This window comes from Chiloscyllium punctatum, chromosome 25 (genome assembly GCF_047496795.1).
Source record: "Chiloscyllium punctatum isolate Juve2018m chromosome 25, sChiPun1.3, whole genome shotgun sequence".
Taxonomy (NCBI): Eukaryota; Metazoa; Chordata; class Chondrichthyes; order Orectolobiformes; family Hemiscylliidae; genus Chiloscyllium; species Chiloscyllium punctatum.
This window is the reverse complement of record NC_092763.1, coordinates 51578321-51594946: the sequence shown is the minus strand read 5'-3', so window position 1 is coordinate 51594946 and position 16626 is coordinate 51578321. Positions and strand designations below refer to the sequence as shown.

General features: G+C 38.4%; 1 protein-coding gene across 1 annotated transcript; it reads left to right on the top strand.

Annotated features, from left to right (window-relative positions):
* Window positions 1-2453: 2453 nt before the first annotated feature.
* On the top strand, window positions 2454-11943 carry shisa2a (shisa family member 2a). Its single transcript, XM_072595272.1, has 2 exons — window positions 2454-3190; window positions 8828-11943. Exons 1-2 carry the CDS (start codon window positions 2902-2904, stop codon window positions 9355-9357), a joined length of 819 nt encoding a protein of 272 aa, XP_072451373.1. The 5' UTR covers window positions 2454-2901; the 3' UTR covers window positions 9358-11943.
* Window positions 11944-16626: the final 4683 nt, after the last annotated feature.

The window sequence follows — 16626 nt, the reverse complement described above, 5'->3', positions numbered from 1 at the left end:
TTCTATTGGAAGTTTGTTCCAAACTTCAGCAGTGTAGTGGCACCATTAACCAATTTGCTGAAGAAGATCACAAAGTTTCGGTGTACAGAACAATGCCTTTCGACCATTTGAAATCAATATTAACCACCAAACCAGTTTCAGCTACACCAAACTTTTCAAAACCTTTTAAAGTCACCATCGATGCTAGTGACATTGCAGTTGGAACATGAGGATGGGATTGAACTGCCAATTGGTTACTTTTCGAAGAAGATTACCGTCCACCAGAAGAAATACTCATTAATCGAAAAGGAACTATTGCATTTGGTACTGGCTTTACAACATTTTAATGTGTATGTGACAAAAAATGTGTTGGAGACAGTTGTGTACATTGATCACAATCCTCTTACATTCTCAGAATGCTTTAAAGACAAGAATATGAGACTAATTTTTTGGAGTCTTATGTTACAGACTTTTAATTTAAAAATTGTATATGTTGTGGGTTGGAAGAATGTAATCATAGATGCGTTATCATGGATTTAACTGATAGAGCTTAGATGAAATTTGTCTTTATTTAATGTTTTATATATATATATAGTTATGATGATGTGGGTGTAATATACCTTTTAAAAGAGTAAAAGCTATCAGTGAGAGCACCAAGTGTTTTCAATAAGACACGATGTAACATAAGCTCCAGCTACTGTATTATAGAAGGGAAGGTAAAGATAGATTAGAGAAAGGAGTTGTAGATAGTTGTTAGTTAATTATTCTCTGTTACACTTTAAGAAATAAAGTTGTTAATTTTTACTTCAAATAGTTCTTGGCCACTTGAAATTTTACAGATTAGTGCATGGAATAAATCTTTTCTGTGTTGCTGATTTTAAATTAAGCAGGAGGGTTTACCCCATGTCATAACACTATGTACAATTTAAACAATGCCGTGCATATGTATCAAGCAGGCTGCATACAAGCAACATTCTCTTTGGGATACATGCATGATCTTAAGGGGACTATGTATAGAATTGTGGAATCATAAAATCGCTACAGTGCAGAAAGAGGCCACTTGGCTTATCAATTCTGCACCAACCGCTCAAAGAGTGTCCCAAGCAGACTCAGACTTCCACCCTATCCCCATAATCCTGTATCATGGCTAATCCACCCAGCCTGCTCATCCTTGAACACTACAGTGCAATCTAGCAAGGCCAATCCACCTAACCTTCACATCTTTGGGAAACTGGAGCCCTTGGTGGAAATCCACGCAGACATGGGGAGATCAAACCAGCCAAGCAGAAAAAAAGTGAAATTAGAAGAAATATAAGTGGCAAGCCATCCTGTTGAATGTAATTGTGTGGCTAGTTAGGCTAATCAGCTGACACTTAGAAATCAACCACAAGGCAGTGGGTCTTAAAGTTGGACTCCTGAGGTTAATGGGCCGATCAGACGGCTTAGAACTCTGGGCCACTGTCAGCCCCACAGATCATTGCTGGTCTTAGTCATTGTTGAGACCTCCCACTCTCGGAATTTCAGGTACTGACACCATTTTTAAAGCCCAACATGCACCAGTCAAATGCTGGCAGTCCACAACTGCCTTGTGCTGTCCTTGTCAATTGCCCCAAACATGTTGGACAGAGAAAACTGGCATCCTACTTTGGCAACAGGAACCATGGCGTTTCTATCCAGGGTGGGGGATGGAAAACTGCAAATCAAAGAGATGTCACAATGAAGATGTTAATATATGCTAATAAATGCAAGTTGGCCTCTGTCCTTTCACTTCCAGCTCAACACCGTTGGGAAATGGGATTGTTTGTTCTCCATGTGGGAACTCCTCGCTGAACTTCTCCGGCGTTCTGCCAACTTTATTGCCATTGCCTACATAGTGCAAGGGTTACAAAAATCTTTCTTCCTTCACAGATGCTGGAAGGCCAGCTGAGTTCCTCCAGTACTTTTATTTTATTCAACTAGTTCATTTTGAATAGGTTAATCTTTCAGTTTAAAGTCAAGAAGCTCAGGAACTCAATTCACGTTCGGAAACTGTTATTTTTTATACGGCCTGATTTCAATGTTCCTTACATGACGAACAACACATTCCAAAGATTTCACTTCAAACATTTCTCAGCTCTGCTCTTTAAAACTCCATTTTCACCCCTTAATCTTTACTTCAAATACCCGACAGATTTTAAATTTAACCACATAGACTTAATAATGTTTTGAAAAATAGCCTTTCGCATCTTCTCGGAATAATCTCGTATCAGGTTTTGGGTTGAACGCCTCTACATTGTTACAGTTTTATCAAGATTATTTTGATAGGATACATCAAACTTTACAATCGACAAATTTAAATAAGTCATTATATTAAATGTGCTCTCACCCGAATCTCACCGAAGAGGCGGAATATATATCCCTAAAGGCGTGACTTTGTAGGTGTTTTCAATCAGGATTGGTGGAGAAAGCTCAGCCTATAGGGATGCACTTGCCACAATTTAAGTAAAAAAAAGATTTTTTCAACAGCAGACTGAGTCAAAAGGGAATGGAAAGTGGATAGTATTATACTTGTGTCTGAAAGTTGCACGTTACCGACTTTAATTTGTGTCTTATGAGATATTAAGAAAAAGGATCATCGCTATTGTTTCTAATGAAAAGACTTGCGAACTGATGGAAAATTATCTGAATGTTCTCCCGGTTAGAAGTTGAGAAGGTGATCGCCATGAATAGAGCTATTTAACACTGAGAAGTTAACACTCCTGCAGTACGCCTCGCATTGTCCAATATTTGGAGGTTCAGCCCTACGTGAGGAGGGAGAGGACAGACACCGATTGTGAAAGCTGGAGTATTAACAGCGTGCTTTTTTTTTATTTGTTCAATCTCCTTTAAAATCGATCTGCTTTTATAAACTAATTGTTGAAGCCCGCAGTCCTCCTTGTGGCCATGGGGACTGCTCAGTTTGGTACACTGCTACTTTTCTTCACCAACTGGCTTCTCGGTGTTCATGCCGCTTCGGGAGAGTACTGCCACGGCTGGTCTGACAGTAACGGGAGCTGGCACTCGGGATTCCAATGTCCCGAGAGATATGATGGCCAAGAGGCCACTTTCTGTTGCGGATCGTGTGGTCTCAGGTATTGTTGCTCCCTGCGAGATAATCGGCTGAACCAGGGCGTCTGCAGCAACGATAACAATGAGCATCAGGAAGCAAACTCTTATAACAGGTCAACATCAGGTAGGGGGACACATTGATCCTATCTTAATCACTACAGGTGGTTTACCGCATCCCATCTAGTCTTTAAATACACTGTAATTATTGATATTCTGTATGAGTTATTTTCTCGTTATCGGATCGGAGCTAGGGAAGTTACAGTAAAAGATTGAGAATGTGTATGCTGATTTACATCAGAAAGTTATGCAAGCAAAATGGATTTGATCCCTCTTCTGTGCTCAGTTAACTAATTTTTGGCTGTTCATTGAAATTGGTTTCAGATCCTTTGGCTGGATAGGGGATGGGAGTGGGGGAAATCATACATGTTTCACAGTTCTGAGGAAAACCACACACTGCTCGACCCATTATACCAGTCTTAACTCTCAATATTTAGTCCCTATCCCTTGCTTTTTCCTTGCATTATTTCAGAGAGTGCTTGGGCCACTACATCCAAGAGATGGTTCCAAGTCTTAACAGCTGCCTATTTGTAAAAAAATATTTTTTCTAAACTTTAGCATTGGAGGCCCATGTGGAACTCTACTCCATTGAGACAAAACACTATCAGCATATTTGCATTTGTTAAAGATCTGTACATGGTTTAAATTGTAGTTTTCTTGCTTCGTGGCAATCGACATCTGGTGCTCTTCAATTAGTCTTTTTTCATGTGTGGAATTTGGCATAAGTGTTGGAAGACTCATTAACTTGAGAATATTACAGAATATAATATCATCTTCTCACTGACAGGCACATGCAGATAATGGTCAGGATTGGAAATATTGGCTGATTTTCCATTGCCTAATAGAAGGACTACTGCAGCCAAGTCTATCTTAACTATTGCCCTGGGAAATATCTAATTCAGGGCAACATAGGGATTGAACGTTAGGCCATCTGGTCTGCATGCCTCAGAAATTATACCTTTGGTAGTGATCTATAAAGAAAGTGGAATTGAAATAAAATGAAACTTTAAGGGCACTTTTTTTCAAAAGAAATTGCAAGTGCGTTTAATAACCTTATCAAATATGGTAAAAGGATTGAAGGCCAATGGCTAATCATATTGATCCCTGATGCTAGCTTTTCAACTGTGATATCTTTTGCAATCACATTCCCTGAGTTGTTTTCTAAGTGGGTTAGTTAGTTCAGTTGACTAGATGGCTGGTTTGCAATTCAACTGTTACTTATAGTGAGGATTTGATACCTACCTTGGTTGAGGTTACCAAGGACCTTCTACACTCTCCTGAGGCCCCCAGGTTAAACTACCACCAGTTGTCTCTCGCTCTTTCATGACAGAGAGAGAGAGAATGTCTCTCTCCCTGTCATGAAAGAGCAGCTCAACAGTCTGGTAATACTGTGGTGACTTTTATTGTTTTGTAGCATTCCATCCCAACTAAATACACAACCTATATCATATAGGCTGAAACTTTTTCAGCCATTTGCAAGAAAGTACTTAATGTTGTAATGAACAGTTACGTGAACAACCCATTCTGTAAAATATTTTTTCAGTTTTCCATCTATATTAAAAATCTCTAATATATTCCACTTTGCTACTAATACAAAAACTGTTGTTTTACTGCTTATCTGCTCCAAGCCGTTCAGAATTTTGAAAACTTATTTGATTTTCCTATTGATCTTCTCTGTTCTAATAAAAATTCTCAAAGTATTCTATGACCTTGCATTCAAAAGCTATAATGCTAATGAATTATAACAACTTTTCCATACCGCCAACATAGTCGTTCCATCATGTTTTTCTGTGGAAACTGAGATTAAAATAATACATGTTTAATACATACCTTGAATGACAAAAAGTATTAAGCAGCCTGCTACCCATGATGCCAAAGTATTCAACAAGTGCTGGAGTATGTACACAGAGGATGTTTGTGCATCTATAAGTATATCACTAAATGAATAACTTCCATTGACCAAAGTGCTGACCAGGACACTCCCTAATCCCAAAACAAACTCTCCTTCTGCCAAGTGGAGATTATGTTAGGAGAAAAAAAACTAGGCTACTAGAAGTCCTAAAAGTATGTTTATAATTGCTCATAGAGGCTAGTTATAAAGACCTTTATTATTGGGCCTTGGGGGGTCATTTTAAGCAAACCTACCAAGTGGGAAGTTGGATTAGGCTCACTGTTCCCTTTGTAGTCCAATCTGATTTTACACTGGATAAACAGTAAAATTACAGTCCATATGAAAGGAAGAGTCAACATAGTCTACTCCACTTCCTTCCAGCCAGGTAAGTTTAAAAATGTCTGATATGTTATTAAAATATTGCTTTAAGAAACACTCCTGCATTATACAGTCCTGCAGAGTCTATAAATTCCATTATTAAAATTGTCTATCAGAGTAGTTGTGGAAATATCAGAGAGTGTGACAAGCAGGTTTCTTCTCTCCACTTCTGGAACTGTTTGCTGGATTCAGTCTATAAATTCTGACTGTTCTTCACTGCCTCTCTCACTTGCAAGTTTTTATGTGATCCCAGATTGTGAGTATAGGTAGGTTTTGACATTTGAGTGTAAAAAAATCAGTTGGTGGAGTTTGTTTAATGCTGAATTCTGGTCCTGTTGTCACTTGATATCCACAACTATATATATTTATTAGAATTTGCTGGTTACAGTGGATATCTTGTGCTGCAATTGAATGGGCTTTTGAGTGAGACTTGTAGATTTCAAACCTGAAATATTCTTGACAGTCAGTGCATCCCTACTGAAAGGTCTTGTTTTTGAGTTAAGGGGAGTATCACTAATAATGACACCCCAACCATAGCCCTGATTAAGATTAACACACAAAGGTAATTAGATCCAATCTGGAATTTTCCTCGTCTGTAAATTTCATATAATTTCGGTAGTGTTCTTACCAATTGAAATTTCAGTAGGAATTGTTTATATCTAATTATAATTTATGCATTGAACACTCAGCAGTTTTCATCCCTCTAATGTGGATAGAGATCATTCGGCCCATCATTGTGCACTGACTCTCCAAAGAGCATCATACCCAGGCCCCACCACAACCACCTTTTCCGCCCCCGTCACCGACCCCTGAGCCACTCCCCATAACCCTTCATTTATGATGGCTAATACACCTAGCCTGCACATCCCTAGACACTAACGTATAATTTAGCATGGCCATTCCACCTAATCTGTGCATCTTTTGGACTGTTGGAGGAAACTGGAGAACCCAATAGAAAGCCAGACTTAGGGAGAATGTGCAAACTCCACGCAGTCACCCAAGACTGAATCAAACCCAGGTACCTGCCACTGAGACAGCAGTAATGTTTGTAAGCAACTACAAAAACGTACTTACCAATAATCTGCACATGGGCAGGAAACTAAGCAATGATTAATGAACATTTTATGGGCTGGAGGAAGGTTTGTGCTGGATTTTTCCAGTCGTTGATAATGCTTGATTTTCTTGATACTTATCTAGTCCTTAGTGTACAGGGAACAAGTTCAAAGTTTGAAGACAAAACAGACTTTAGAAGTATTGTAAACTGTTGAAGTGAGTAGATAGATGGCAGATCAAACTGAATGCAAAGATGAGTGAGGAACATGGAAAAACAAGATTAAAGAAAGGGTGCACAGGAGCAGGGAGACTTGGCTGTATATGTGCATAAGTCATTAAAGGTGACAGGAGATGTGCAGACAGCAGTTAATAAAGCATTCCGTGTCCTGAGATTTATTAAGAGGGGCATAGAGTATAAGGGGAAGGAGTTTATGTGAACTTATGTGAGAATCACAGACTTGTTAGAGTGCAGAAGAAGGCCATTCAGCCCATTTTGTCTGCACTGGGACTCTGAAGGGGCATTCTTGTGCCCTTTTTTTCCTGTAACTTCGCACATTATATCTATTTAAATAATTATCTAATGTTCTCTTGTCTACCTTGTTTAATCTGCCTTCATTACACTTTGAGGCAGGGCATTCCAGATTCTAAGAGACTAATTAGACTGTTGCTAGAGTATTTGTACAGTCTAGGTGCCGCACTTCAGGAAGAATGTGATCACTTTGTAGACAGTGCAAAGAGGTTTTACAAGAATGGTTCCAGGGATGAGAAACTTCAGTTGTAAAGATAAATTTGAGAATTTGGGACTGTTTTCTTTGGAGAGGTGAGGGCTAACATTAGATTTGATTGAAGTTTTCAGTCAAGTCGGAATAGAGTAATTAGGATAAAATTGTTTCCTCTTAAAAAGGATTGTGAATGAGGAGGCGATTTTAAGTAATTTGCAAAACGAACAAGTGCAATGTGTGGGAGTAAAAACTTTTCCACACAGCATATAATAAAATCCAGATCTCTTTGCCAAGTTGTCAGGGACACCACGCTGTCAGAGTGACTGAGGATGTACATTAAATGCTGACCTTATAAATGATGCCAATTTCCCAAATGAATAAAAGTATATTCAGCTAATGAAAACAATTTAAATCCTTTGTGCAATGAAATGAAATGTAACAAGAAATATTATGCAGATCAGAATTGCCTAATTACTTCCCGTTATTGAAGTTTCCAGATATCATTTGAGTTGGTTTTGAAAGTTGTCATTCAAAATGGTCAACAGCTGTATTAAACTGTATTGGCCCATGATCTGCTGTCAAATATATATAAGCTCAATGGGGCTTATGGTTATTTTTGTGCAAGTGCAATAGCAACTTCAGATGATTTGATATATAGTGAAAGATGGAAGTCCTGAAATTGCTCTCATCTTGCAAACACATCTTGACGCTGGTTCCAGTCAATGAATGGCAGAAAGTTATTGTATTTGTTTACCAGATGAGAACTATACGGAGTTGCATTTTGTCACGTGAGTGTCTGTGTCCACCACTAGTGTAACAGGCATCCAATCCTTTGCACACTCTTCTACATGCTCCAACCCCACACTTCTCCTCCCCCCTTCAGCAGATTCACTTTCACCATTCTGGCTTTCAGGCTTTGGGCTAAATGAAGCCTCTGCCAACAGACTCATTCACCAGTCGATTTACCAACAGCAAATAACAGAAGAAAATGGCCAGTGGTTGGAGGAACATCTTGCAGAATCTTCCAGCTTCATTTTGTGTTTTGGAAAACCAGTGGCAGGCTGGAATGGATTGGTGTGCTCTCATAGGCCAGGTATTGGACTAGTCTGAACTAAAAGTACAAGGGAATGTGTAACTAAAGTTGATGGTGTACGCATTCAGCCACTGTAAAGTATGGTCCAGAAATGACAGGAGAAAATGGATGCAGTTTGTAGAAATGTGAATATTCATAACTTTAAAATTTAGTAGAAAGGAGCTTAATTACATCACATGACTATGCAAGGCCTTTCATCAATGATCGTCATTGTCGGGAAATAATACAATGTAGGGAAATGTATCTTGCATCTTTTCAGAACTTTTTTGTTGTAACTTGTAGATAAAACCAGGGGATGGTTTAATATTGCTTAACCATAAAATATTTGACATGATTTTGTTACTTCATGTGCTTAAGAACAAATTCGCAAGAAAAATCTGACTCCGTTTTCAGAACCTTTCTTTTTACTTAGAACGCAGTATAATTTCTCCATACCACTGAACTCCACCAAATTGTAACGTAAATAGTCTTTAAATGTTTGTATTGTTGCTTTATACAATTCTTTAATAAGCGGAGTGTCAACTATAGTGCCCAATAATAACACTGTTTTTCACATTTTCTTTGCAGTTCCTATGTATTTGCCATTCCTCATCGTTGGTTCCATATTTGTAGCTTTCATCATAGTTGGTTCATTCATTGCAGTTTGCTGCTGCAGATGCTTGAAACCCAAGCCACAGGAGAACCAGCAGGATGCCCCCACCCAGAGCCGTTTGCTGGAGTCTATTCCTTCAACTGGTATCAGAACCCCTTCCCGCCATTCTACTTCCAGCTCCACGACTACTTCCACAAGGAGTTCCATGGGACGGCAGAACAACATCTGTTCCATGGGAACAGATGGTATAAACCTCTACATGAACATGCCTACAAATTTCCCTGTCATGGGCTGCCACCAAACTCAGCAATTCCTACCTTCACAATCCACAGGAAATCCTTTCCTACCAGCACAATATATTAGCTATGGGCTTCCACCAGATCATACACTCGTAATGGCTTCTGCATATGTGGACAGACCAGGTTATGGACAACAATCTCATAATCCTTATTCACATGGAACATTAAGTGGTGACCAGCTGATGTACCCTGCAGTCACTCTGTAAGATTTATTCATATGTAAAAATAAAAGCAGACAGTCTTTATGGAGTCCATGACAGTAATGCAAGAGAAATTGCAATATTTAGTCAAATTGTAATAATTTAAAAATGGCTATGTAACATTGCTTCTTTTGACTCACAGTGCTGCATTACTTTTAGAATTAAGAATGTAAGAGATAGAAGCAGTAGGCATTTCTGCCATTAATAACATCAAGGTTGACCTACTACCTCAACTCAACTTGCCCTTAATTCCATTAATGTGTTCTATGAGCCTCTGTGTTGAATGTACTCAACAGTTGAGGAATCCAAAGTTCTCAGACAGAGAATTCCAATGATTCACAACCATTTGAGTGAAGAAATCTCTTTATCTCATTTGTAAATATCTGACTCTTTCTTCTGAAACTGTAGTCCTGTGTATAGTTCCGTTTTGTCTCACATTTTCCTAGAATCCAGAGAATATAGCCTTTGCCTGTTAAATATCTCCTTTATAGGACAATCACTTATTAAGGAAGATGTCAAGTGAACGTTTCCTTGCATACTCTCTAGGATGAATGCTTTCTTTACCTAAGGAGACTAAAATCATACTTAGTGAGTGCTCCAAGTGTGGCTTCACCTGTGCCTTATGTAATTCTAGTTAGTCTTCTTTATTCTTATGATCTAACCCTTTCATAGCAAAAGCTCACATAGCATTTGCTTTTCCAATTCTATGATTTTAATTCTTTTTATCTGGATGTTAACTTTCTGCAAATCCTAAATATAAATACATGTCCCCCTGTACACATTTCTTCATCTGTTGCCCATTGAAAAAATATTCTGCTTTGTTTAAAAATTAACCAGTTACTTAGTAGTGCAGATATTGAATATTGCTGAAAAGAAAGACCTGTTCCTGAAGCTGTTTGTTATGCACTTTTCAGAACAAATGCAAGAATGCCAAATTTTAAACTATCACAACAATTTATATTACAGAAAAAGGGAAACTTATAGACTGACAAGTCAACTTTGATTGGTGGAAGTGTTGCAAATGGAGACTGTAGGTTTGCCATGCTTCTGTGTAATTCTAATAAGTAATGTTTGATCTTATTTCATTGTACAGAGAACTGACCTCTGCATATGAATGTATGTAACTTCCATGATGCATATATGAGCCATGTTCTGAGTTTTACTGATCATCTTATATTGGTTCTTAGAGTAGCTATTAATGCACTCAGGATTATTCAGCAAGGGTTGCTGAATTAAGGAATCACATTTAACATTAAATGCTTTGTCTTAGATTTGCAAGCATGATATGGTTGAGTGTGAACTGCACTCTGCCTACTACAAACAATCAGAGATGAGATGTCTGACTTAGTTCACTAAGTCATACTTGTCATATTACATCCATACTTGTCATCAACCTGCCACTGAAATTTATTCAGTAATATAAATTTAGAATCTCTTTTAGGACTGAAAACAGAATCCTAAAGAATTTCCTACCAAAATGGGTAACTTCATGGTTCTTCACATTTTATTTCATCTACCACATGCTCAACTTATTCATTTCTTTCTGCAGTCTTTTTATGTCCTCCTTACTATTTATTCGCCCCACAATTTGAGTTGTCAGCAAACTTGGAAACATTCATTGTATGCTATCTCCTCATCATGGATTGTAAATAGTGGAGGCCAAACAGTTGTGCTGTATTACTAGATAATGCTATGGACTCAGTCCCCTACTCTTTTCTCATTGATATAACTTGATCACCACATCTTTAATCTCCTCTGTGCTCTTCAGTTGAAACTTATCAGTTGGGGGAGGTCCTATTTTATGCTTATACTGCATTTTAATAAAATTTACAAATAGAGAAATTTCATCCCTTTCAACGATTATTTCAGTTCTTCAATGACACAGTTAGAAATTCATCTTGGGGAGCTGTGACACATGCCATTTGTGCCAAATAGACAAACCATTATTCATTGTCCTTTAATATTTAATTGCTATAGAACTGAATATCAAACACTAAAAAATGTGTAGTTAGTATGATCTGAAAATGTGTTGCTGGAAAAGCGCAGCAGGTCAGGCAGCATCCAAGGAACAGGAGAATCGACGTTTCGGGCATCAGCCCTTCTTCAGGAAGTTAGTATGATACCAACTAAGACAAATCCATATCCCATGGATTACTCTAATCTTGGCTCTTCTTCATAATCAACATTTTTATTCAAATTTTGTGAAAGTAATTGTTCCTGTATTATACGTTATGGAACTGTGTAAATAGGTTCCTCTCACTGATTAATGCTCTGACTGATTTAGCAGTACTAAACTTGCAGTCAAGTTCCAGGTTCAGTTCAGTATGCTAAGTTGGGTTTCTACAGTTGGTGTTGATCAAACTCTGACTGTAGGTTTGCAGAAGGATTTGTAAATATGTTTGTGTATATTTATATAAAATGTATTTTCTGAGAAAAGTTTGCTATTTTTGCTTATAGTTAGGATTGCTTTTTAACAATTCATTAGGTCCCCTTGCTCCAAATGTATTATGTATGATTTTTATGAATGACAATTATGTTTTGTACATTTGCTCAGGATGTGAATAAAATGTGAACAAGTTGCATTGTTATGGACTTATTTGCTTCTTGTAAAGTTATTAAGTATGAGGAATAAGCAAATGTAGAAAGAGCAGTTGGGGAATGGACTGGGAGCATTGTGAAAGGTCAGATTTCAAGGGACTCTTGAAGAAGGAAACAAAAGTGACAAGGTAAAGAGAATTGGAAGTAAAGTTACAGAGTTCAGTGACTTGTAGCTAAAAGCAGTACTGTTAATGGTGGTGCAAGAAGCAGTGGGGTGGAACAGGACAGGGGGAGGTCGGTAATCATGTTAGAGTGGTGGCTGCAAATATATGGCTGGAAGTGGAAACAAATCAAGCACTTAGTTATTTGGGTTGAACATGTCTTCTGGACCTTTGAAAAATTGTCTAGTGTCTAATGCTAGAAATGTGTGTTACAAATGTTCTATTTCAAGTACTCAGTGTACCCTGTTGTATGAATTAATTGGTTAATCAAGACTTCCTAAAGTTTTCAAAAATTAACAACATCTGTTCACATTATAGTCTCGTATCAAAAAAAACAGTTGAGATCACTCATTTTCTGTGTTATTTTCTTGAAAACGATAGAGAGCTTTAAGATTCTTGTAACATTGTAGCCTGTCTGCCTAACTAACTAAGCTCTAGAAGTCAGCAACTGCAGTGAGATTATTGTTGGCTCTGGTTCCTTTTTGAGGAAGAAAGAACTTTGTTTTGAATTCTGCACTTTCAAGCATATTTTTCTCCCCATTGCCTGATGAAAGTATAAACTTTTGTTTTAGTTTGGTTCCTCAGATGATCAGTGCTCTCCTATATCTTGGGACAATAGTTCACCCGGTGTGTGCTGATACAGTGAATGTCAGAGGGCTACCTCACCATGATTAACACTGGCATAATTCAAGGTGAAGATGGCTTTTGATTTATAGGAAGATAGGACCATCCAAATAGCCTCTTCCGGTACTAAAATTTTAAACTGAATTATATTAATTGCATTCTCATATTCATCAGTGTTCATTTCTGTCAAATAACTGTTCAGTATGCTGTAAGATTTTCTAGTATAGCTCATCTCAATGCACTTCCCAGACACACTTGCAATTCATCAAAACTGAACCACACTCTAATTCCATCCAATGGTTGGGACGGAAGGTGAAAAGTCAGGAGAATAACATTCGTGGAAACCTTGAGGATAGGTTTCAACTCTAGACAGTTGTCTCCGGTTGTAACCGGGTAAAGAAGCAGAAGCGCCATGTTAACTTTCAGTGACTTGAAGGAAACTTACTGGGGATGGGCTAGAGGAGGGGATGTGAATTGCAATTTGTACACAGCGCAAAATTAAGCTGAGTTTGTTCTAAATAGGAGTGAGAGGGGTTAACGGTAAATCAGTCAAAGGAAATTGTTTAAGTTATGAGTAAGCCTGTTGTAATGCTAACATTTTGTCTGAGACATGAAGCCCAAATGCAGATTGGCTCTGACCTGGAGTTCCCAGTTGCAATTTGTCTCCTTTATTCAGAATCCAAGTCCAAACCAGAGTCCAAAGAGAGAGAGAGAGAAATTACTTTCCATTGACAGTGTGACTGCACCATGTGTGGTGCAGTGGGACTGTAGCTCTATTTTCAGGGTCTCCATAGAGACAAGTCAATGATGCCTAATTCTAACAACCCTGGTCAAAACTTGACTATGATCATTTATTTTCATTCTGGTTAGAAAGCAGTTGATATTAGAAGACCTGGTCATTCTTCAGCCTAACTGTGGCAACTGGGGGTTTTGGTGGAAATGAAAGAGATTGATAGCATATGTGTGTGATTGTTGTACTGATTGTGGTATGAGCCACAATGCTCCCCACAGTAGTGGCCTACCTGCCTGGCTAATATCCAAGCTGAACCATAAGCAATGGCAGCAAATACTACAGAGAGCTGGTTGGTGTAAGAATGCAGTTTAGAAGGACATTGAGTAACAGATCAATTTATGGGCAGTAAGAGGAATCACCCAAAAGGTGGAGAAACCCCTAATGAATATGTTGATAAAACATACTCAGAATATGAGGAATATTCTGGGATAGAGAAGCCCACCCAGAATGATCCAGTCTCTCTTAAAATGTCACAAAAGGGCTGTATCTGAACCACCAAATAATCTTAAATCTGGAAATCTTAGTGGGTAATGATTTCAGAAACATCCTACAACAAGCAAGTGAAATAGATGTTAAACTAGTGAAGTGTGCCTCAAAGATTAGAGCAGTATTGGTGGAAATTGTGGGAATATCAGATCCAGCCAGTGTTGAAAATATGGGCATCCTATGCAGACAGAATGATCAAGGAGGGACCAATTATGGAAAGCAGGGCCTTCAGCAGAAGAATTGATGGATTAAGAGGGGTGCAAAAGCAGAGTGTATCTTCCAACAGATACTAGACCAGTGTTTAATCAGTGAGCAGGGGATCAAGATGGTCACAAGGAAAGAGAAATCAGTCACTTTGGCCCTGGGAGGTTGTAAAGGACAAGTCTGTCACTACAAAATATTCATTGAAGATGAGAATGCTGTGGAGTTAAGTACATTCCTTTGAAATAGAACTGTTGTTGAAGAATTGTTTGTAAACAGGTCTAGAAGATGCATAAATGGTTCTTAGAATGGCATGTTTGTCAGTTGGATGAAGCAGAAGTTATGCTTTGTGGTCCTCGACTATCAGACTCACATCAGTGTTTCAGGCTACCCAGACAGGATGGAGAAGTGAAGCTTTTTAGGAGATGTTGGGGGATAGGGCGTTTGGAAGTTCTAAATTAGTCCTGAATTTACTACGACTGCATAGTCAAAGACTGCACAGGATTCACAACCAGGAGAACTGATTGTGTGCTTATGGTCATACAGGTCCAGGGGAAAGGTGTATTAGAAGAATTACAACCACTATTCCCAAGTAGCATTAATACAACTGACCCAAAATTCAAGGGAAGGATCAGTAGCATGTTGACGACCTTGTAGATAACATTAGAATGGTTATTAAGGGCGTAAGAATTGGTACTAAACCCTCACATATATATCAAGTTGTGAAAATAAATGTCTTATTAACTTTCAGGGAGAAGAAAAGGAACTGACAATTACACAGTGTAAAATGGAAGAATGGAGAACAATGATACTTTTGCTATAAGGACCTGCCAATGGAACATATTCAGGGAGTGATAAATTGGAAATGTGCAAAGTAGAGAATAGTTTGTTGTCATTGGTCAGTCAGATAAGATACCATGGGATATAAAGCTCCAGTTTGAGTGGCACCCTGTTGATAACAACACAAGAATGTTGTGCTGTTTGCAGTGTAACATCATCCATTGCTATAATATCCTGAAACTCATCAGTAATGATTCTGCTACAATAGCATTGACCAGTCCTCCTGAAAAGACCTTTAAGGGAATCCAACTTTCCACTATACAGTCGTGCTTTTCTATAGCTAGGACAAGGTTGCTCTATGGACAATTGGAGTAAGACAGCAGTCTCACATTCTGCTTAATAGATCATAGAGCCTTACACTATGGGCACTTTCACCTAGCTGACAGAGCCCTCACTTATTACATATTCAGTTCATGTTAGAATTCTGGTCTCCTTTCTATCGGAAAGATGTTGTGAAACTTGAAAGGGTTCAGAAAAGGTTTACAAGGATGTTGCCAGGGTTGGAGGATTTGAGCTATAGGGAGAGGCTGAACAGGCTGGGGCTGTTTTCTCTGGAGCATCAGAGGCTGAGGTGTGACCTTATAAAGGTTTACAAAATTATGAGGAACATGGATTGGATAATTAGACAAAGTCTTTTCCCTGGAGTGGGGGAGTCCAGAACTAGAGGGCATTGGTTTAAGGTGAGAGGGTAAAGATATAAAAGACACTTAAGGGGCAACGTTTTCACGCAGAGGGTGGTACGTGTATGGAATGAGCTGCCAGAGAAAGTGGTGGAGGCTGATACAATTGCAACATTTAAAAGACATTTGGATGGGTATATGAATAGGAAGGGTTTCGAGGGATAAGGTCTGGGCACTGGCAGGTGGGACTAGGTTGGGTTGAGATATCTGGTCAGCATGGACTGGTTGTACCGTGCTGTACATCTCTATGACTCTATGTCTCTATAAATATCAATGATGCTGTGGAAAAAATGGCTTGGGTAATAGGAGAAAAGCCCCTAACCATCACCAAGATGTGTGTCAAACAAAAACCATCAAGCATCATAAGGAGGAAGGTGCAGTTAACCCAGTCAAGGATGTAACTAGAATATTGGAGCACTCAGCTTGTAATGAACATCTCCCTTACATATTCTCGAAGAAAATCTTTGCTTATTTGAACCATGCAGACTGGAAAATTATCATTTTTCACGACAACATCAGCATGGATTAATTTTTTGCTTTTGCCTTTTGTGACGGCTAAACATAATGGGACTTTTCATACATCTGTCTTGATTTTCTCATCCAAGTGGAGCTTATGAATATATTTAAAACACTTGCTTATTTTTGCTGTTTGATTTTCACCATGTGTAGAATGTTTTTCCTAGTCTTTTTCACTCTATTTTGAGAAAGTATTTAAAAAGTCCCTCATTTTAGAATAAGTTTATTGATTTTCCAAAATTTGATTTATTCTGAAACCAAGGAAATGGGCAGAGATCCATAATGGAAGAAACTCTTGGAAAGAGTTAGAGGAAATTCAATGAGATTTTGCTCCAAGAGCAGTGGGAACACATGTTAGTGAGAATGGTGTAACGTT

What these genes read in the sequence shown, in the direction of transcription:
- shisa2a (XM_072595272.1), top strand. Translation starts at nt 2,902, where the DNA reads ATGGGGACTGCTCAGTTTGGTACACTGCTACTTTTCTTCACCAACTGG. An exon ending in TTATAACAGGTCAACATCAG is followed by an intron (nt 3,191 to 8,827) that starts GTAGGGGGACAC and finishes TTTTCTTTGCAG; the next exon opens with TTCCTATGTATTTGCCATTC.